At 43.1% G+C, this 23,195-nt stretch overlaps 1 protein-coding gene across 1 annotated transcript in view; it reads right to left on the bottom strand.

Moving 5' to 3' along the window:
* The window catches only part of Iars1 (isoleucyl-tRNA synthetase 1), a 48,882-nt gene that overhangs the window by 10,862 nt on the left and 14,825 nt on the right, over positions 1-23,195 (bottom strand). The window contains exons 8-25 of the mRNA XM_004652296.2: positions 22,800-22,887; positions 22,010-22,070; positions 21,070-21,165; positions 20,131-20,253; positions 19,133-19,224; positions 17,797-17,895; positions 16,314-16,440; positions 15,000-15,073; positions 13,296-13,490; positions 11,248-11,334; positions 10,302-10,385; positions 9,213-9,357; positions 8,337-8,457; positions 6,418-6,509; positions 3,536-3,613; positions 2,573-2,694; positions 2,053-2,155; positions 1,263-1,346 (exon numbers count right to left, since the gene is read on the bottom strand). Coding sequence (XP_004652353.2) covers positions 1,263-1,346; positions 2,053-2,155; positions 2,573-2,694; positions 3,536-3,613; positions 6,418-6,509; positions 8,337-8,457; positions 9,213-9,357; positions 10,302-10,385; positions 11,248-11,334; positions 13,296-13,490; positions 15,000-15,073; positions 16,314-16,440; positions 17,797-17,895; positions 19,133-19,224; positions 20,131-20,253; positions 21,070-21,165; positions 22,010-22,070; positions 22,800-22,887 — 1,871 coding nt within the window. The remainder of the gene's footprint in view (positions 1-1,262; positions 1,347-2,052; positions 2,156-2,572; positions 2,695-3,535; positions 3,614-6,417; positions 6,510-8,336; positions 8,458-9,212; positions 9,358-10,301; positions 10,386-11,247; positions 11,335-13,295; positions 13,491-14,999; positions 15,074-16,313; positions 16,441-17,796; positions 17,896-19,132; positions 19,225-20,130; positions 20,254-21,069; positions 21,166-22,009; positions 22,071-22,799; positions 22,888-23,195) is intronic.

Raw genomic sequence — 23,195 nt, 5'->3', positions numbered from 1 at the left:
AGTTTTTCTTTTGAGGATGATGGCAATGTTCTGAAATTGTGGTTAATAGTTGTAAGTCTATAAATATGTTTAAGACCATTGACTTGAAGGGCATAAAACAAAGCTTCCAATGAAGATAGTCAAGCAAGCTGGGCTTGGTGGCACATGTCTTTAATTCCAGCACCCAGAAGGCAGAGGTAGGAGGATTGCTATTGAGTTCAAGGCCACCCAGAGACTACATAGTAAATTCCAGGTCAGCCTGGACTAGTGGAGATCCTGTCTTGGAAAAACAAAACAAACAAACAAAACCCAAAACAACAACAACAAAATACCACCAAAGACAGTCTAGCAAAACTGAAAGAGGATTCTAGGATTATTCTATCTCTCATGGGCAGACTGCATAAGCACCACAATTAACAGTCCAAAGAATGTGTAAAACCCTAGGAACCTCACCAAAAGGGGAAGTGAGACTCTGGAGACAGACAGGGAGGTGAGTGGCCCACCTGTTACCATCCACATGCTATGCCAAGTGTTTCACCTGTTACTTCCACCGTATGGTAGAACAAAGCTTTTCTGTTAATTAACCAAAATTACTATGAGGAAATGAAGTACATGAGAGTAATAAACAAACATTCATTTTGAAAATTTTTTTTTGCATGTGCACATGCGTGTGTGTGTGGTATATATTCATGTGTATGTGTCCTTGTGGTGTCCCATAACACTTGCCTGGGGGTGAGGGGTGGAAGGAGGGTGGTGCCACTTGTGTGTGGTGACTGGGGTGGAGCACCATGTATCCCATTCTATTTCTCTTTAGCATGAGCCAGAGCATCTGTTTACTGTTTCTGGAGCTTGCTGGGCTCTGCTCTCCAGAGTTACAGAGGCAAATGGCCATGCCCAGCTCTTTCATATGGGATCTAGAAATCTGAACTCAAACAGTCTCAGGCCCCCTCAGGCCCTCATTCTTGTGCAAAAAGTGCACTTAAATGCTGGTCAATCTCTCCAGCCTCTTGAAATATTTTTAAAGAATTACAACTTTAAAAAAAAAAAAAAAGAATTGTAATTATAGCTGGGCATAGTGGCACACACCTTTAATCCTAGCACTAGGGAGGTAAATGCAGGAAGACAGACATGATTTTGAGACCAGTCTGGGACTACATAATGAATAGCTTGGACTAGAATGAGACCCTGCTTCAACTCCACACCCCCCCCCCCAAGAAAAATCAACTTCTCAAAGAAAAAAAAAAAAATCTGTCTGGACCCAAACCACATAGCATTTATCTTACCTCAATGATATATTTCTCCAAAGACTTGATATCTTTCAGAGCTTCTGGATCTTGATGAATAACCACAATTTCTTTTAAAGGATACTAGGAAGAAAAGGAAGGAGAAAGTTCACTAAGCACTAGTCCTCCAAATAAAGAAAGAAGGAATATTAATTAATGCTTTTTTTCTTCCCTTTCTCCCTTCCTTCATTCCTAGAAAGGAAGGGGTTCGGGGGCGGGGGGGAGAATGGACGTGCTAGGACTCCAGCCACTGCAAACAAACTCCAGATGTATGCGTCTCCTTGTGCATCTGGCTTATGTGATCTTAGAGAGTCAAATCAGGATCCTCTGGCTTTACAGGCAAACACCTTTATTGCTAAGCCATCTCTCCAACCCATTTTTTGCCTTTATTTTTTAAATTTATTTTTATTTATTTATTTGAGATGGGGGGGGATTAATGCTTTCTAAACTAGCTAAATGTTTAGCTAAAAAAAAAAAATCCCAAGTCATTTCTACCCTTATTGCAGAACATACAGTGATGCCATTGCTGGAAAGTCTTATATTAAAAAAAGCATTCCTATGCTGGAGAGATGGCTTAGTGGTTAAAGCACTTGCCCGCAAAGCCTAAGGACCTAGGTTCGATTCCCCAGGACCCACGTAAGCCAGATGCACAAGGTGGTACATGCATGTGGAATTCCTTTGCAGTGGCTGGAGGCCCTGGCGTGCCCATTCTTTCCCTCTATCTCTCTGCCTCTTACCCACTCATTCTCTCTCAAATAAATAAAATGTATATAAAAATAATAATCCAAACCTTAATTGGAATAGTTTTCCGGTCTCGTATCACTCTCCCAAGTTCAATCACAGATTGCATTCTGGATACCGCACTCTCTGTTTTCTTGTCAATCAGTTCCTCTCTGATTGGTAGGGTTTGGAACATGAAAGAAGTTAGCTTTAAAAGATGAAAACCCAAGTAACAGTTATGCATAAGAGAGGAAGAGGTCAGGCCTCAGATGAGGTAGTAGGTCTCCAGTAAGACACCTGGGGAAGATTTTTACTCCCTCCTGCCTTGAGGAACACTCACAAGGTGGACAAAAGGTATGCCTGCCTCACCTGATAAAGCTTTTCAGAGGGGTTCCACACCCAACAGCCCTCCTACCACTTACCAAAGTAGACCCTATTGTGTAGCCAAGGAGTAGCTGTATCTGCTTAGGTGGAATGAGAGGACTAGAGCTGGGAAATGCTCACTCTCGTCATTCCTTCCCAGGAAGCCCGAGACCCCCATGTCCCCTTTCCCGTGGTCTAGGTGAGGCTGACGTGGACTTGATTCCTACCGAACACGCGGCAGCATGAGGTAGTGGATGCTCAGTGTATCCTTGTCTCGGATAGAAACAGGGTCTCTCAGCATCTTTAGATTCTGGTACATCAATTCAGTGAGAAACGGTGTGTAAGGAGCCTATACAAGGACAGAGGAAAGAACATCATTCATACTACCAGCTACTCTCAAATTCAGAAATGTCAACTAAACACTACACAGAATGACACATGAGTGTAATGCGTCCTCTGAAGGAGAAATTACTTCATATTTATGAAGCATAGCAATAAGGTTCCAATCAGAGGGCCAAGAATATATACCAACTTCTGGATACCCAAAACAACAGGAGCCCCTAACCTGCCAATATGCATGGAGGAATGAATGTCCTAAAGCCCAGAAACTTCATCTGTAAACCAGAAAAAACACCCGTGCCTCAGAGGACACCAGTGAACAGCTAGTCAAGGAGGGCACTAGGTATGGGACTGTGCACAGGGCAATTCTGTGAATGTACAGGCTCAACAGAGGCTGGTAACATTATACTGGAATAGAACATGCTGCAGGGAATTAAAGCTGCAGCCTTCTCATTTGTGTATAAATTGACAGAAATTCATTGCAAACTGTTATTTGTACAGTTTTCTTTCAGTGCTAAGTAGAGAATGTTATAATATACCTGATCAGTTAGATGTGAGCTCAGGAACCTCCTGCTTACTCACAATTATAGGATCCACATAAACAAGAGGTATGTCGTACCTAAATGTAGACCCTTAGATAAATACAAGAATCTTGGCATGGGCTGAACTGACAGTGACTAAGAATCTAGTATTTTTCAGCACTTACTTGACATACAAACTAGTAAGACTTCTGTAAAGGAACAAGTGATATGAGTTGTTTTGGTTTTTCTGTACAGAACAGATTTAAGGGGGATATCAGAGCAGAGAGTACTGCACACAATCCACAGTTTTAGAGAGGCCAAAGATCTTACCATCAGTCTGCACAGAGTGAACAAGACGCTAAACAAAGTCTCCAAGGCCATAACACAATCTTCCACTCCATTTTCACCCTAGTGAGTAAAAAACCAACATTAAATTGCTAAAAATAAGCGCTTCATCAAAGTGCGTGTTTATTAAGAGTCAACCTACACACAAGCACGTACACCAGAGAGAACAGGAGACTTAGCAAGAACTGCCCACAACCACCTGGCCTGGGCTCCTGCAGGACAGTAAGGGAGGCAGGACAGGACAGTCATCTTCTGTTCCCCTGACCATCTCTACTGTGAGAACAAGCAGATAGGGAGGAGGCTGGCTCTCTAACTGGGAAGTAAAGGCTGGCTGTAGACTTGAAGGCCAAGGAAGATAAGATTCACATGCAAAAGACAGAAATAGCTGCTCATGGTCAGTTTTAAAGTACCTGTAGGTGAATTTAAAAAAAAAAAAAACTTTTAGGGCTGGAGAAATGGCTTGGCGGTTAAGCGCTTGCCTGTGAAGCCTAAGGACCCCGGTTCGAGGCTCGGTTCCCCAGGTCCCACGTTAGCCAGATGCACAAGGGGGCGCACGCATCTGGAGTTCATTTGCAGAGGCTGGAAGCCCCGGTGCGCCCATTCTCTCTTTCTCCCTCTATCTGTCTTTCTCTCTGTGTCTGTCACTCTCAAATAAATAAAAAATGAACAAAAAAAAATTTAAAAAAAAAGTTTTATTTATTTCTGAGGTGAGAGAGAGGGAGGAGAAGAAAGAAGGGAGGGGGAGAGAGAAAAAAAGGGGGCCGGAGGGATGGCTTAGTAGTCAAGGCATTTGCCTTCAAAGCCGAAAGACCCAAGTTCAATTCCCCAGGACCCGGGGAGGGGGGGAGGGCATGTGTCTGGAGTTCCTTTGCAGTAGCTGGAGGCTGTGGTGGACCCATTCTCTCCCTCCCTCCGTCCCGTGGATACTAGGGAATCAAACCCAGGTTGTTAGGCTTTGTAGACAAGCAAGCATCTTAGCCACTGAACAATCTCTTAGCCCTAATTTTTTTTGGTCAAAGTATTGTCTTATTCTAGTCCAGGCTGACCTGGAATTCACTATGTAGTCACAGGGTGGGCCTCGAACTCATGGCAGTCTTCCTACCTCTGCCTCCCAAGTGCTGGGATTAAAGGCATATGCCAACACACCCAGCTCTAAGTATTTTTTCTTAATATAAAGAGAACAGGTTTATTTTGGCTTACAGCTTTAGAGGTTTCATAATGAGTCCTTTTAAAAATATTTTATTTAGGGCTGAAGAGATGGTTTAGTGGTTAAGCACTTGCCTGTGAAGCTCAAGGACCCCAGTTCTCATTTGCAGTGGCTGGAGGCCCTGGTGAGCCCATTTTTTTCCTCTCCTTCTCCCCTGTCACTCTCAAATAAATAAATAAAAATAAACAAAAAAATTAAAATTTATTCATTTGAGAGAGAATGGGCACACCAGGGCTTTTAGCCACTGTAAACAAACTCCAGATGCTTGCACCACCTGTGTATCTGGTGTTACACGGGTAATGGGGAATCAAATCTGTGTCCTCTAAGTAACTTTTTAAAGTATGTTTTATTTATTTGAGAGAGAGAATGGGTATGCCAGGGCCTCTAGCCACTACAAACCCCAGATGCATGCGCCCCCTTATGCATATGGCTTATGTGGGTCCTACAGATTCGAACTGGGATCCTTTGGTTTTGCAGGCAAATGCCTTACCCGCTAAGCCAACTCTCCAGCCCCGTAAGTAATTTTTTTTTAAAGCAGATACTATGTGCTTTTAAAAGCATACTAGGGCTAGAGAGGTAGTTCAGAAGGTAAGCGTACTGCCTGCACAAGCACGAGGGCCTGAGGGAGGCGGAAACTGCCCGAGTTTGAATTTCTAGATCCCAAATAAAGAGCTAGGCATGGCCATAACCCCAGCTGCATAAAGGGGAGCAGATAGCTTAGAAAAAACAGCACACTCCATCGAGAAGAGATACCGGCTCAAATAAGAACCAGCTGAAGAGCAATGAGTAGACACCTAATATTCAGCTCTGGCCACTGAGCACATGCTGCAAGGACACACCTATGTGCTTATACCACATACGCACGAGCAATAATAATAATGATGATGATAACTGTCTGCAGGAAAAGCCGTAAGGATAATTATATAATTAAAAAGAAAAACTAGTCACAGCTAAGCTATGGAGATTAAACTATAAACATTTTAGCTCATGCTCCCAAAATCCAACATAGGTTAGAGTAAGGCTGATGAATGGTGCTTAGCCTTCAGCTGGCCTGTAACAAGGACACTGTCGCTCCCTGCCTTGTCCCACCACAAATTCTGCATGTCATTAAGTGTTGGAACCAAGGCCCATACTATGCTCATTCTAACCCCTGAAAAGCTAAGGAAGAAAGGTTTTCCACAACACACATTTGATAAATAATGATCTCTCCAAGGGGTAGAGGCATGGAGGTATACCTTTTAGCCATAGCTGAGATTATGTGCAGAATTCTCAGAGGTCTGCTCAACTTAATCCTGCATGAATCTGGACACTCTCCTCCCACTATGACCTGCCTATGTTCAGTGCATTAAAAAAGCATGCAGAGGGACTTTTAGAACTTAAAGGCCCTAGCTGGGCATGGTAATGCACCCCTTTAATCCCAGCACTAGGGTGGTACAAGTAGGATTGCTGTGTGTTCCAGGCCAGCCTGAGACTGTATTGTGAATTCAAGACCCTACCTCAAAAGAGAAAAGAACTTACAGGTCTTGCCTTTAGATGGCAAGCACAAAGTTAATCTAAAAGGGGCAGACAGCTTTAAGAACAGAGCTTTTTGCAATTTTTTTCCCTTTTGACTGTTATTGCCTTAAACTCTCAATCTTCTTACTTTTCCCCCAGCACTTACCTTTAATCTTCGGCGGTTCATTCTAACATACCAGTTGGTCAGAATATCTACGAACTTGACCAGGCGCGGCACCACGGTATAAAGCCTATAAGCTAAAAGCAAGAGAATCCAATCGGTCAGGCAGCCTGGGCCAGGCCCTGGGCAGGGCAGGAGGGGAGAGTGTGGGCACAGTAAAGAACAAGCAGCACTTTCCAGCCATGGGGCTCAGCTCACTAAAGAGATCAGAACAATCAGAACAAAGCATTTACTGAGGCACAACATGGCAGCCAAAGTATCTAGGAGTGCACAGAAAACCACCCTGAGCCACTAGAGACCCAAGCAAGTCAGTTTGGAGACAGAATTCGTACTGATTCCATGAATCGTGGTGTGCATGGAGTTGTGCAACATGAAAGCACCAACAGAGCCCAGCATCTTTCCATTGCACTCCTCCCATCTCAACTACAAAGCCACAGAAAGCTGGCACTGGGTATGTAGGCAAAGCACAAGGCAGAAGTGCTCAACCAGGAGGAATTTTGCTCTGCACGGTGTGTTTGGCAAAGCCTGAGGGAACATTCTGGTTGTTCACATCTACTGAGTGGGGGAATATTACTTGGCCAGGAATGCTTTTCAGCATCTTACAGTGCACATCACAGCCCCAGCAAAATGAACCATCCCCCTAGACTGTTGATACAGCCACTGTTGTACTATTAGGAGATGCCACTATGGTTCACAAAGAAAAGAACTCAGGGTCAGTCATTAGCTTGGCCCCACATTTCTAGATAGGCAAGTCCAGTGACTGAGACCTCTTCTGTTGAGGTGGAGAGGCCACAAAAAAATTATGTTTAAGGTGTACCACTCTTCCCTTTCCAGGAAGCTTGAGTTTCCAGTGTTCAGGTTTCAACTCTCAGAGAGTAAATAAACCACCCATATAATGAGAAGATAAAACACGGGCACAGTATCAGCTACTGCTGAGGGAATGAACAGCATCTGCAAACTCTCAGAGGATGCCATGGCACTCGGTAGGTAGGTTCTCCCACAGCCTCACTGGTGTGGGCGGGACAGGTCAGCAAAGGTGAGACTTGAGATCAGGTCAGGATTCACAAATGTCTCATCTCCTGCACAAGACCCTCACCACAAAGATGCTCATCTCTAGCTCCTACGCAGATTGGACTTGGATGGGGTGCAGAGTAAGCATTATACCAGGCATTTTGTAGGTAAGGAAACTGAGGCTCACCAACTTAATACAATCAATCCTTCAGAGAGGAAACGAATGGTATTGTAGTCCCAGGGTGACCAAACTCACAGCGATCCTCCTACCTCTGCCTCCTGAGTGCTGGGATTAAAGGCATGCGACACCACGCCCTGCTTTTTCTGGAGGCAAGGTCTCACCCTAGAACAGGCTGACCTGGAACTCACTCTGCAGCTCAGGCTGGCCTCAAACTCATAGAAATCCTCTTATCTCAGCCTCTTGAGTGCTGGAATTAAAGGCATATGCCAGCACACCCAGCTTCTTACTGAAGCTAAGTATCTTGCTGAAGCCCAGAGCTCACTAACTTACCTATTTCAGCTAGCCAGCTTACCCTGGGATTATAGGCTGCTGCCATGCCTACTCAGCATTTACCTGGGAGCTGGGGAATCTGAACTCAAGTCCTCACACTTTACCCACTGAGCCACCTCCCCACCCCTAGAGCTGGGTTCTGAAGTCATGTCTATCCTGCTCCAATGCTGACACTCCTCTGTAGAAAAATAAGGCTGCCTAGGTGCTTTTCAGACAGAATTAAACAAACACCTTTCTACAACTAACAAGCCTTAACAAAAGTGTACTTGGGGATTAAAGGAAACATTTACATGCTGATCTGTCAGCTCTCAAAATTTCCTATGTACTTATTAAGACAATTTAAAGTTCTTATCCCAGTGAGGCTAGCACAAGAGAGACTAACCTGTCATTTCAGTCTCAAAGAACCCCACAAGGGACTGCATGAAGGACAGGATCCACCGGTCTGTGATGTTGGGGCTTTCTCTAACTGTGTGCTCATTGTAGAGGAATTCCCTTCCTTCCTCCTGTAACAGACAGTGAGAAATTCACATGCATGGTAGGTAAGTTATTCTGAGAGAGAGAAATTCTACATCATCAAAATAGAAGAAAGCAATAAGCAAACAAAACCCCAGAGCCCACTAGCAATCTAAATTTTAATACTCAGAAGTATTTTCTTTTTTTCCTTCTCTCTTGCTTTTTTTCAAGACAGGGTCACTTATAGCCCAGACTGGGACACATACTAGCAACAGGGGCTGGGCTCTGACAATGGCCAGCTGGGGTTAGGAGAGGTCAGAGCCCAGACTAAGGGCTTCTCAAGATTAGCTTCCTAGGTGAGCAGGTATCACTTTCAAGGGTACGTTCACATACACCACAGCTGATATCCTTAATTCTAATCCATCCAGAACTGCTATCACTCACAGTCTCAGCCTGATGCCAACCACACAGTGGCCTTCCCTGACCACCCTCTCAAGTGGCCAGCCCAGCCCCAGGATCTGCCATAGCCCTTCATCTGGCACTCACTCTGCTAGCAGCTGACTCCTGTACTATCTCTCCCGAGTTCTACACTCCACTGGATCCATACGGGGAGGGGCTTCACTTAACACAGCACCTCTGGCACCAAGACATGTCCCACAGAGGACCCCAGACACCTCTCGCCCTTGTGGACAGCCTTTCCGTGGCTCTGGATCCCCTTCAACAAATGAGCAGGAAGAAATGGCCTCAAGGTCCCAGATAGAGAGACCACAGAGCTCAGCACACAAGCAGCCCCCTGTGGTCATACCTTGTGGAGCCTCAAGACGTTCTGGACGAAGAAGCGGTACGCGTTGTACCATGGGAGCAGCACATCCTTCAGGACATCCCGCACGCCCTCCTCTTTAAAGCGGAGATTTTCTGCTCTCACTACAGGGGAATTGATCAGATATAACCTAGAAGAGGCAAAAGTTACATGAACAGTAAGCCAAGTATTACTCGACATTGAGGACAAGATTAAAGTCCACACTTTTCCACAAAAGAGGAAAATTGTGAGTTCTCCCAAGGGTCAATTTAAAAGGCACGGAGTTTTTTTTTTTTTGCAAACAGCACCTAGCAAGTTATAAAAGGGTTTACTACATATAATCCCAAACCAATATATACCACTGCACCAGGATCGAGAGGAATGATGTTGGTTTGGTCCTCACCAACAGCCACTTCCTCTCACCCATGAACACTGCCTACATCCCCATCACAGGTGGACACGGGCTCATGAGAAGCAGTCTGCAATCTGGGTGACAGAGACCAGGAATGCTGCTCCACATTCCACAGGATGACCCTCATGGTGGAGAACCCAGCACACATGGACAACAGTACCGAAGACAAGTGTGATAGACAGCCTCTGCATGCACCGGGCCAGGGCACTGAGTGAAGGTACACAGCTGTGGGCCTAAGCACTGATCTTACCTAGGATGTGGAGACGTTTAAATAAGAATGCTAGGTACCTTTCAACCTTAACAGTATATGCCCATCTGAAGGAATGGCCCAACTTCTCTAAAACTTCTTCAATAAATTATATGACAATTTTTTTAAAATCAATCAATAAGGTAAGAACCAGAGAAAGGTGAGGGAGAGACAACCTGCAACTAGCCATGGATGTCTCAGGAAATCCAGAAGAGTTCCTTTTCCTCAAAGAGACATCTAGGTTTGAAAATGCCTTTATAATTAAGAAAATCATGCTTAGGGCTTAAAACCAACAACTATAAAAATGCAACTCTCCATATAGAGACCCAGTGTTTAGAAGCATAACCATAAATAAAATCTAAAAATCATGACCAATGGGACAGGAGACACTCAAAAGACAGACAAATACATAGAAGGTAAAAGAACCACGTTGTACCTGAGGGCATCAGCGCCATACTTATTGATGATTGAGACCGGATCTGGGTAATTCTTTTTCCGTTTGCTCATTTTTTGGCCATCACTTATAAAACAGAGAAAGCAGGTATCAGTAATATAGCCGATCTTTATCTACTTTTTTTTTCTTTTGCATAAGTGCAAAGGAAAGGAGTAATTAACTTAGAGATGAGCTTGTGTTCAGGCACAACACTAATATTGTTTTGCTGACATTTGTAAAAAAATTTTGTGGGGGGGTTTTCGAAGTAGGGTTTCACTCTAGCCCCAGGCTGACCTGGAATTCACTCTGTAGTCTCAGTGTGGTCTTGAACTCATGGCAATCCTAACTTCTGCCTTCTGAGAGCTGGGATTAAAGGTGTGTGCTACCATGCCTGGCTGTAAAATCTTTTAATACCATGGTAAGTTCTAAGATACACTGGAGCAGGAAGATGCCCTGGCATTGATTCCAGAGAAATGAACACTTCTGTTCACTCAAAACACTGTATATGAAAGGTAAACTTTTTCTTTTTTCCTTCCTTCCTTCCTTCCTTCCTTCCTTCCTTCCTTCCTTCCTTCCTTCCTTCCTTCCTTCTTTCTTTTTCTTCTTCTTCTTCTTCTTCTTCTTCTTCTTCTTCTTCTTCTTCTTCTTTTTTTTTTTTGAGATAGGATCCCATTCTAGCCCAGGCTGATCTAGAATTCACTATGCAGTCTCAGGCTGGCCTTGAACTCACAGAACTCCTCCCATTCACTATCACCAAACACTAGAAACAACCAAGGTGGAAGGGCAGAGCTGGCGTACAGCTCAGTGATAACACTCTAACCTAGTATGTACAAGGCCCTAGGCTTGTCCTTGATCCTATATATTTTGCTTGCCAATATGTAGACAACTTTCAAGGTGAGAAAAAAGGGCATGGGAATTGGAACTAGTCACTGCAGAGGGGAGCACCTGCCTCGCCAGGATGAGTCCGTTTACAATCACATTCTTGAAAGGCGGTTGTCCAAAGAGGGCTGTGGCCAGAACTAGCAGAGTGTAAAACCTAAAAAAAAACAAACAACAGTTCAATTAAAACAAAAGGAATACAAGGAAAAATGTATTTACTTGCTAGCCAGAACTTGTATTTTTGATATAGTACATGTCCCTATAATCACATAAAGATGGTTTAGCCACATGAGGAGGGGTGAAAGATACAGATGCATGGCACCCACCATGCAAACTAGAGCCTCTGATTATAAAACAAAATGTACTTTATAGCAAGTAAGTGATGTGCTGACCCTTTGTACTACGAAGACCTGCAGAAGAAGAGAAGCCTAGCCCTCATCATGAAGGCTAGTGCGGTCAACCACAGGCAGCACTTGGGAGCTCCTCAGGAGTAATCTCAGATAAGATCATACAGGACAATCTGATGACAAAAATACAAAACAGCACTTGTGCAGAGTCAAAAGAAGACGGGCATGGTAGTGCACGCCTTTAATCCCTGCACTGGGGAGGCAGAGGTAGGAGAATCGCCATGACTCCATAGTGAATTCCAGGTCAGCCTGGGCTAGAGTGAAACTCTACCTCAAAAAATAAACCATCAAAAGATAATTACAGGAACTCAGCAAATGCCTGAATTTCGTCAGCGAGCATGTACCTTACTCGTGCAAAGCCGACATTCTTGTCACAATGATGGGGGACACTTGTTCTACTGCCTGACCTGTTGCTGCTGGCTTAGGAGTGATGTTCTTGTGTCACCCTGACCCACTCTGCACTTCAACATCAAGGAGCACGAGCTTATGAAGAGGACCCTGGATTCTATTCTCCAGTACCTATGTAAAGCCACGTGCACAAAGTGGCACATGCATCTGGAGTTTGTCTGCAGTTGCAAGAGGCTCTGGTGTGCCTATTCTTTTTCTCTCTCTCTCTCTCTCTCTCTTTTTTTTTTTTTTTAAAAACCAACCCAACATAGTTTATTTATTCATTTATTTATTTATGAGAGAGAGAAAGAAGCAGAGAGAGAGATTGGGCATGCCAGGGCCTCTAGCCACCGTAAAAGAACTCCAGACACATGTGCCCCCATAGGCATCTGGCTTACATGGGTCTTGGAGAGTCGAACTGGGATCCTTTGGCTTTGCAGGCAAATGCCTTAACTGCTAAGCCATCTCTGCAGCCCCCTCTCTCCCTCTTGCTTGCAAATAAATAATTTTTTTTCCAGGGCTGGGGGAAGGGTGGTGGTTAGGGGAGGGTCTTACTCTAGCCCAGGGTGACTTGGAATTCACTATGCAGTCTGAGGCTTACTTTGAACTCACGGCGATCCTCCTACCTCTGCCTCTGGAGTGCTGGGATTAAAGGCATGTGCCACCATGCCCAGCAATAAAAATATTTTTAGAAAGAATGTTAAGACTTGAATTCAGTAACTGCTAAAGCAGAGAACGACATGGACCATTCTCTAAACACAGGCCTGCACCAGCATTACAAGTAAAAGTAAAATTAGCTCATGGGCCAGAAAACCCATCTGTGTAAAGAGAATAACCAACCTTTTATAACTAACACGAGGGTACTTTAAACAGGGCACTGCCTAAAACTAATACCAAAATCTTCCTTACACACATATATTATGTTAATCTAGATTTGGAATATTAATTTATAAGGCCAAACTCAACTTCTGATCATATTTCCAACTATCTATGAAATTTTTAGCCCTAACCTATTACTGAAATATTATTTAAACACCTATGTAAATAATTTGAAGTAAAAAAGATTATATTAACATTAAGTGTTTTACTTCATTTAAATTTCCAACTTAACATACAGACATATCCAAAAATATGAACCCAAACCCTAACACTACAGCCCTGGTACAACAGTGGTAGCTACTCGAAAGACACTTTGTTGTCCATGCTGGGCGGCAGAACAGTGTGTCTTGTCTGCTGCAACCCTAACAGCAGATGCATGCAGGCACTGAGTAAAAAACTTGCTCAGTAAAATCAACAACAGCACTTGAGGAAAGAAGGGGCCTACCATCCTCTGGTCTGATCGATGCCTTCGGCAATGAAGTCTGCAGGGAAAGAATCCTCAAACTCCCTCTTGTTTTCAAATGGATAATGAACCTGAGCATAGGGCATGCTGCCACTCTCAAACCAGCAGTCAAACACTTCAGACACACGCCTCAGTGGTCCTTTCCCACAACGCGATGGAATGGTCAGGTGGTCAATGCTAGGAAACAGAAAAGTACCCACTTCTACCAAGTCCAAGCACAAGGGAACTTGCAGTTAAAGGCCAACAGAAAATACAAAGCTCTGACAAAATCTGTGTGTCTACGTATTGGCAAGCAAAATATGCCACAGCCTGTGTATGCAAGACAAGCTTGGGGTGTTGGTCTTCATCTTCCACCTTGTTTGAAGCAGAGTCTCTTTTGTTGTTTGCTGCTAAGAATGCCAGACTGACTAGCTGGGCTACCAGCTTTGGGGCTCTCTGGACTCTTGTCTCCTGCTGTGGACATGGAGTGCTTGCGCTACTTTTGTTCAGCTTTACGTGAGTTCTGGGGATCCAAATTCTGGTCATTAGGGTTATGCAGCAAGTGCAAGTGCAAGCAAGCACTGAGCCACCTCCCCAGCCCTCTGATTAGATATTAATGTACTACTCCGCCATGTTCTAGTCATTGAAGGACTGCATACACAGTGGTGGTTTAAAAAGATTATAACACAGCTACATAATTCCTTTCATTTAGTGGCATCATAGCGGCGTTAATGTTTTGGCACAATGTGTTGTTCATGTGTTTGGTGATATAACAAACCTACTATACATGTAGAAAAGCACAGCACATAAAACAATGCACTTTTCACAGTAATTAATGATGACAGTTAAGTGACCATGGAATTAGCTTATCTGGTTTTTTTTTGTTTTGTTTTGTTTAGTGTTGAGACAGTGTCATGTAGCTCAACTGGCTTCCAACTTATTACACAACTGAGAATGGGCTTGGGGTCCTCAGTTTCCTGCTTCCCTCTCCCGAGTGCTGGCAATGCAGCTGTGCGCCAGCACGCCCGGCTTTTATGATATCAGATTCAGAGTACGTTCCTGCAGCTACTGCAAAAAACCACGCAGCCTTAACAACTTGAGTTGAACCCAGGGCGTGGCACTTGCTACACATGCATGCCAGCAGTGAGCTAAATCCCCAACCCTCACATATCTTGTTAGCATCAATAGGCCACACAGTGATTGATGGTCAGTCAGGTGTGGACAAAATTTGGACAATCTTTTGACAGTGTGAAATGACATTATTATCTACAATGTTCACAACTGAGAATGGCACAATCCGGTTACAAAAAAAAAATCCTCAATTTTGTTTGTAATTTTGTATTGGCCACAAGTTGGACAAGCTGGATCTTGTTTTGTGCAAGCGCACACAGTAGGCTGTTTCTATAATGGTACAACTGTTTAATGATGCACTTCTCAGAACCTACCCAGTGGTTACACATGATTACATATGCATTTGCAAAAGGAAATGGCAGCTGTTCTCCAAGGCTTTCAGAGAGCAGCACTGGGAGCCCTCATTCTAAAGGTCATACTTGAAAGGCATCTAGCATCTCATACACAGGAGACACATCACTGCAATTAGACATGACTCATCAACAAAGTAACAGACCAGTGTTTTTGAACTGCAGACCGGTAATTGTGTCTTGTAAGGATGACAGAATTGAAGTGAATCAGATGTTCAGAACTGACCTCTCTCTGTGGAGATCTGAGACTTTTGTTCCTGACAGTTCTTCAAGTTCTGCCACGGACCCAATGCAAACTACCTGTTAAAAACAAAGTTAAAAGCAAGAACTCCTGAGAGCCAGCGAGATCACGCGGAGTTGATGTGCGTGCATGTTTACTGTGCTTGAACCCTATCTGCACAAGAAGTAGGTGAGTACTGGGGGATGGTGCTAACTGGACCGCCTTGAATGAGGATCATGTGATGGGGCCACTGCAGTGGGGGGTGGCTGTGGATCCTCACCCAAGGAGAGGCTCTGCTACCCAGAGGTATCCATGCTTCATTCTTTCCCTTCCCTTCAGTCCTAAAAAGCCTTTTGATTCAGCTCCCTCACTGTCACTTTTCAGAAGCCTATGGGAAATCTACTAACCTGGGGGTGCTGTTGCGCATGCCCTCTGCAGCACTTGAGGCACTGGACAGAGGTTCTGGCACAGACATACGCCCATCTCCATAATATGTCTATACACACAATTTTACAAGTTAAAGGTATGCAATGCTTGGGCATAACTTTGCCCTCAAGATTCTCTTTTGCATTATTTTTCAGGTCAGACTAACCTTAAGTTAACCCTACAACTGAATATGGTGCTGGGCAGCGTAAACAGAGCACCACAAGAACTAACATTTAATGTGTGTGGATTTCCCTGAGAAACATACAAACAGTACACAGAAGGAAAAAAAAAAATTAAAGCTATATTTGGGCTGGAGAGATGGCTCAGCGGCTAAGCGCTTGCCTGTGAAGCCTAAGGACCCTGGTTTGAGGCTCCATTCCCCAGGACCCATGTTAGCCAGATGCACAAGGAGGCGCATGATCTGGAGTTCTTCTGCAGTGGCTGGAGGCCCTGGAGCGCTCATTCTCTCTCTCTCTGCCTCTTTCTCTCTCTGTCACTCTCAAATAAATAAATTAAAAAAAAAATAAAAACAAAAAAATCTAAAGCTATATTCAAGCAAATTAAAAGGTAAAACTCTAAAAACAAATTTTTATCTGATATTACCATTCTAGGGAGGAATAAGAGAAAAAAAGGATGAAATATGAAAGGAGAAAAGAGCTAGGCATGGTGGCTCATGCCCTTAATCCTAGCATTTGGGAGGCAAAGGTAGGAGGATCCCATGAGCCATGAGCTCAAGGCCACCCTAAGAGTACATAGTGAGTTCCAGGTCAGGCTGGGCTACAGTGAGCCCCTACCTTGAAAAACCAAAAAAGAAAGAGAAAAGAAAAAGGATTCCATATTGTTTACACTACACCAAGTACTTTAGCAAAGTTAACACATGCAGCCCTGCCTCACCTCCTCAAAGTCGTCACTGACCCACAGCGGGATGGGGGTACCCCAGTATCTGTTTCTGGAAATTGCCCAGTCACGTGCCTCTTTCAGCCAATTTCCAAACCGTTTTTCTCGCACAAATTCTGGGACCCTGCCACAAACAAATTAGATCCATTATAGTCATGTAAGAGCATTACCAGATACAATTCTAAGTCACATCCACAGGGCAAGCCTTCACGAAGTGCTAAGTGCATGGCTGGGAGCCCTTCTTCTGCAAATGCAGCTGTCTGTGTAGCCATCGAGGGCCCCAAGCCCTCTTGGCAAATTGCAGTCACCAAAAATGCCCGAGAAGCCACCCTGTCTCCAGCCAGCATCCTTCCACTCAATCCTAGTGGTCATTACCCACAGAATGGTGACTTTACCAGAACTCACGAACAAAGGCTCCCAGTGGGCTGGATGGTTACAGCTATGGTGTGGCCTGTCTGCTTTCTCTGTGGCCATCCTTGGCCTTGCACATTAAGCTCCAGCAGTTAGACAAGCATGCAGCACCTCACCTAACTGCTCCTGAAGAGCCCCCCTCTGCCAGGCAGCCCTCCTTCCCTAGACCACTCCTCCTATTCCCAACACTTGTCTTGCTTCTGAGTAGACAATGGCTCCTCATCCCTTGAAGGTTAGCTCTGCAGGCATCCTTTCCAAGCACAAGGATGAGTCAGAACATGTCTAGGCTCCCAAATGCCTCCCTCTTCTTTTAGGCATTGTAGCCACTGACTTGATTGGCTTATACATCATCTATAGACTGTTATAGCTATTTTACCAAGGCTACATCTAGTACCTAACACAATTAGGGAACTAATGAGGCTCTCTAACATTGAAAATGGAAAACCTCTTTTTTGAGAAGTGAGGACCACTTTGCTAGGAAATACTAGAAAGCTATAGTTTATAACCATTTCCTTTACTGCCCTCAGGTTTTTCCTATTTTTCCAAAATCAAATATAGTTGGCTTTTTTAATTAAAAAAAAAAAAAAAAAGATGACTTGGATCCTGGAGGGAAACAAACCTGTGCTTGGGCTTCTCCATAAGCCAAGGGCGGGGGGGGGGGGTTAGGGGGGGAGTGGGAGACACCTTCTACTCTATGAACTCAGGCATTTTAAGTAGTTTACTATAAAGGGTTTTGGCAGATAAATCCTAAAATAATATTTATCCTGAAAATGATTTAAGTTAATAGACTCTAAATATAGCCACAGTATTTTCTAAAGCCATTCTACCCTGTAAATTATGTAAGTGGCACTTGCTATTTGTATTGGTTTGGACAAAGAAAAATGCTTCTTTACATGTTATATCATAAAAAGGATATTACTTCTGTTTTCTGATTTTGTCTTCCTTATACAAAGAATAGAAAGAGCTTTTATTACAATAAATAATCAGATGGCTATCATTTGGAGGGACTATAAGCCATACTTATTAATTACACACAAAGGACAGTATGGAGGCGCACACTTGTGCTCACCAGTAGCACAGGTCATTGTTCTTCAGAAGCTGGTCCACCATGTGCTCCACTCGCACAAACCAGCTGGGCACCGACTTGTAAATGAGGGGAGTGTCTGACCTGGGGAAAGAGAAATGCAGTTATAGCTACTCATATGGAAACACTTGGGCACCCAGGGCAAGACTGATTTTTAATCATTAGCATCACTACCACTTACTCAGCCTTCTGCTGGTTTTTTTTTTTTTTTTTTTTTTTTTTTTGGTTTTTCCAGGTAGGGTCTCACTCTAGCCCAGCTGACCTGGAATTTACTATGTAGTCTCAGGTTGGCCTGGAATTCAGTGATCCCCCTAGCTCTGCTTCCCAAGAGTACTGGGATTAAAGGCGTGCGCCACCACACCCTGCTTTATTTTTTTTCCCCCTTTTTTGTTTTTTTGAGTGTCTTGCTTTAGCCTAGGCTGACCTGGAATTCACTATGTAGTCTCAGACTGGCCTCAAACTCACAGAGATTCTCCTACCTAAGCCTCCTGAATTTTAAAATTAAAGCTGTGTGCCACCACACCTGGCCTGAACATCTGAATATTTACAGCATGATTTTATATTAACCCTGACATTATTAAAACCTATTCAATAAATTCCACCATTAAAATTTCAGAGATGTTTATCATCTTTGAAAAGTGGCTACAATATTAAACAGATTTATAAGTTTATTCTTCTCACACAACTCCTGAGGAAAGAAAAAGAAAGAAGAGAACAATTTCCAAACACTAAATCTACAGGATACCTGTTTTATTAAAAATTAAGCTTGCAACCTGGGTACCCAGCTGTCCAGCCCTTAGGGGTGTGTTCAGAGGAGTTTTAACTCTAGCAGTTCATGTTATTAGTGGTTTCTTTTCTGCTTGGATCTATGAAAGGGAGCCAGTTTCTTCCGCCATTGATAGAACGTCCCCTGAATCTGTAAGCCTGAAATAAACCCTTTTCCTCCCAAGAGCTGTGTCCGTGTCTGGTTTGTCCTAGCAATAAGAAGCTGATGATAGAGCTGGAGAAATGACTTAGTGGTTAAGACATTTTGCCTGCAAAGCCCAAGGATCCCAGTTCAATTCTCCAGGTCCCACGTAAGCTAGATGCACAAGATGGCGTAGGCATCTGGAGCTCATATGCAGTGGCTAGAGGCCCTGGTGTGCCCATTCTCTCCCTCTCCCTCTCTAATAAATAAATAAAAATTTTAAAAAAATCTTTAAAAAAAAGAAGCTGATGACACTACCACCCAAGTCAGCCTCCTTAAGTATGAAGGTCTAAGCACATGCAAGTTTTCGCACAAATGTGAAGCTCCAGTTAAAGAGCCTGTGTCTCCTCTCACCTCCAGCAGAAAGGGTAGCTGTGAGTGAAGGTGCTAGCAAGCAGAAGTCGGCCTTGTTCCTTCAAAGTCCTGATAATATTTTTGTCAGCATCCTGTTAAAAATTTTTTAATCTGGTCATTAGAACACACCAATATACTTAATAGCAATATAATTACACTACTCAAATCTGACTTTAAAAAAGATGAATGAAATATGTGTTGTTTAAAAATATCTGTTCAGGCTGAGCATGGTGGTTCATGCTTTTAATCCCAGCACTTGGGAGGTAGGAGGATAGCTGTGAGTCTGAGGCCAGCATGAGACTACCTAATGAATTCCACGTAAGCCTGGGCTAGAGTGAGAGACCTTTCCTTGAAAACAACAAAACAAAACAAAAACCTCAAACCAAAACTATCTGCTCAGAAGGCTGGGGATGTAACTTGCTTATTAGCATGTATGAGCTCCTGGGTTTTATTCTCAGCATCACATTAAAAAAACAAAAAAACTAGCCAGGCGTGGTGGCGCACACCTTTAATCCCAGCACTCAGAAGGCAGAGGTAGGAGGATCACTGTGAGTTCAAGGCCACCCTGAGATGACATAGTGAATTCCAGGTCAGCATGAGCTAGAGTGAGAGCCTACCTCAGAGGAAAAAAAAAAAATTATGCTATTCATTTTTAGCCACAAAATATTTTTTAAGTACATTCCATAACATTTAAGGTGGTGATGTTTTCATCAAAAATGATTACCTCACAAGGCTGCTGCTTGACAAATCAGAGTATAGTTTTTCTGATTCTTACTGATAGAACTATAGCAGGCTTCCTCAAAAGATACTAAGTACTGAGTGTAGTCATACCTATCTTTGCTAAAATTATGTGCTTAAACAAAAAATAACTTCTATAGTAATTATAAATATAAATAACAATTAACTAGTTACATCAATTTCCTTGCTTGGAAGAAAAAAAAAAAACTGATGAAATTTGATGAAACCAGCATCCTTCTATGTCACATGGACTAAGAGACCTTCACATATTGTCCCCTGAAGTGTGTCACTTCTTCTGTGAAGCAGCCTGAAGCATCCACAGGGCAAATAGGGTGGGAGTCCTTCTGAATAATGTTGAAGTCCATACAGACCCGATAGTCATCCTGAGAAAAGGCAAAGGGAGAAAGGAGGGAAGGATGAGAGTCTACGTATTTGGGTATGGGTAAACAGGAAAGCATGAGGTGACAGATCCAGAAGAGAACTTTTTAATAGTCTAATATATCCATCTAATCAACCTTCTACTCCTAGTGGGAGGTGACTTAATTACCACTTACAGAATCAAAACCTCACACCTGTGATCCTCTACCTCAGTCTTCTCAACTGATCATGATAGAGATGCCATACATGAATGCCAAAACTAAGCTAAATTTGACTTGTAAAGTAATACATGCACATCTGAAAAACAAAAGTACCTACAACTGTAAGGTACAACCTATTTAGTTTTGTATGACATTTGATGTACATATGGCTTTGCATCCTTTGTACTCCAAAGGAGGAAAACATGGAATCCAACTCAAGGTATTCCCTACTAAATAAATCAGCTGTATCACAGATTAATAGCTTCCTCAGGTTGCCCCTGATACTTCAAAAGTGCATCTGAAGAGTGTTACTAATGAGAGCTCCATGCCAGGTGATGCTGTGAGCACACTACTACACATTAACTATGATGCTGCCAGAAAGGCAGATAGGTGAGGCCTACTAGGGCTTCGACAGTCTGAAACAGCTCAGGAAATCAGCTCAAGTGGAATGGGAACTGCTTGTTTTCTGTGCCATGTTGGGGTCATGAGTCAGAAACCAGCCTGACTTCATGGTCTAGACCTGAATGTGGAGCCTGATAAGACAGATGACTCGGCAGCACATGAAAAGTGGCTGCCGACATGCACTTTACAGAAATACATTCACAAGATAATGCTACTCACAGCACCGAAGTAAGGAGCCTGGTGTACAACTCCCGTGCCCTCTTCATCCCTCACATAGTGGTCCACAAGCACAGTGAATGCACCGTTCTCTTTACACTGGAAAAGATGGTTGGAAGGGGTCAGGATGAAAGATTATGGAGCCAATAAGCCTTGAACAGAAAACACCTTTTATGCTATAGTGGCATACGGGTTACTGTGGTAACCAAAAGCTTTCTGATTGGTTAGAGAAGTTTCTGTTTGTGTGGACAGTGATAACTACTTAAGAGACTGAAACTCATTGAGTGACAATAATAATAAATCTTGAGAACTCCACATTAAATGAGACATCTCTATCACCCCCACTGCTATTGCATTCAAGACCTCATAGTAACTGTTGTAACCTACACAAGATTCATTAATATTTTGTCATGGATGATGGAAAAGGGCACAAGTTCTCATGTCTCCTTGACATATCGAGTATTGGATGTTTTATTCTGAGCACTGTGAAATTTATAAATCAATAAAATCTCCCTGGGTAGACATTAAGGAATAAAAAGCATACATATGCAAACCTATTCAAAATTAATGTAAGTTATTCTATAACTTAGGATAAAATTATAAAGTTTCCATATAATATTTAATATTTTGGGACAGAGTCACATATAGCCTGGGCTGGCCTCAAACTTGCCATGTGGCTAAGACTGGCTTTGAATTCCTGATCCACTTGCCTCCACCTCTTTTTGAATGCTAGGAATATAGGTATGTGTAACCACAACTAGCTTTCATGATTCCGACTAATTAAAACAAACTTTAATTTCTTAATAATAGTAAAGCAGACATGGATTCAAGCACACTTGCAGGAACAATATAATAAGGTAACATGTATTCCACTTATCACTTCAACTCCCATTATGAAAGAAATTGCTGCTAAAAGCCATTACATAGTAGTCCCTAGACTTACCTGTATAAAATAGTCAAACAAGGGCTTATATTTCTTGCCTTTGAGAGAGGCACCAGGAAATCTTAAAAATAAGAAAGACATTTCACAAATAAGTTAAAATGAAAATAATGAAGCTACAGCCAAAAATCAGTCACCACAAATACGGTGATCAATCAAAACCTATCAAAGCAGAAATCCTACAATAAATCAGAATGCCAAGAGGCCTGCCATAGCTCAGGGAACATTGTGGAAGAGGCGGTAAAATGATTTTAAGAGCCACAGATTGGATAAGAATGCCTTGAGACAGTTTCCACCCCTATTCTCCCAAGTCTACTCCATTGGGACAAAGGCCTTCCTGACCCCACAGTGAATATCATAACCCCACTAAGGAGAGCCAGGGTAACAGGAGCTAGGGCAAGGCGATACAGAGTATTACCTATTATCTATAAAAGTAAAAAAATAATAATAATAATAAAAATCAAACCCGAGCATGGTGGCTCACGCCTTTAATGCCAGCACTTGGAAGGCAGAGATAGGAGGATTGCTATGGGTTCAAGGCCAGCCTGAGACTACACAGTCAATTATAGGTCAGTCTGGGCTAGAGGTAGACCCTACCTTGAAAAATCAAACCAAACAAAAACAAAAACAACAAACCACCACCACAAAAACAGTCAGCATTCCCTCTGGTTGCATATGTCAGTCAGAAATGCAGGGATGTTTGGCTAGATACTTACTACCTAAAAGTCATCTTGAATAATACAGCTTAAGGCTAAAGAGGACCACAGATACACACAACTATTTGAACAATCACCTTTCAAGGATCTCATAGTCACTCTCCACCTTGTAGAGGGCAGATAATCTGGCTTCCATTAAAATCAGCAATTTTCCTCTGGCAATGTCTGTGGGGGCAAAAGGAAAGGAGGGCCATTATTGCTACTCAGGGTGGAAGACATGTTACCAGGTTGACTTCTTTTGCTGAGGTGCTTCTGAGCCACCTGTACCTAGATGGTGCCCAGGACTCACAAGGGAACACAGCAAAGAACGCTCTGTAGCATTAAGACAAAACACCAAGAGCAGTAAAGCAGCTGCTAGTTGTTACTAGAAGTATCCACATCTATTTTAAGAAAATTAATCTTTACAAAAAAAATATTTAAGGGCTAGAGAGATGGCTTAGCAGTTAAAGCGTTTGTCTGCAAAGCCAAAGGAC

The sequence above is a fragment of the Jaculus jaculus genome, chromosome 11 (assembly GCF_020740685.1).
Source record: "Jaculus jaculus isolate mJacJac1 chromosome 11, mJacJac1.mat.Y.cur, whole genome shotgun sequence".
Taxonomy (NCBI): Eukaryota; Metazoa; Chordata; class Mammalia; order Rodentia; family Dipodidae; genus Jaculus; species Jaculus jaculus.
The sequence above is the reverse complement of the archived record's forward strand: the minus strand, read 5'-3'. Positions and strand labels throughout refer to the sequence as shown.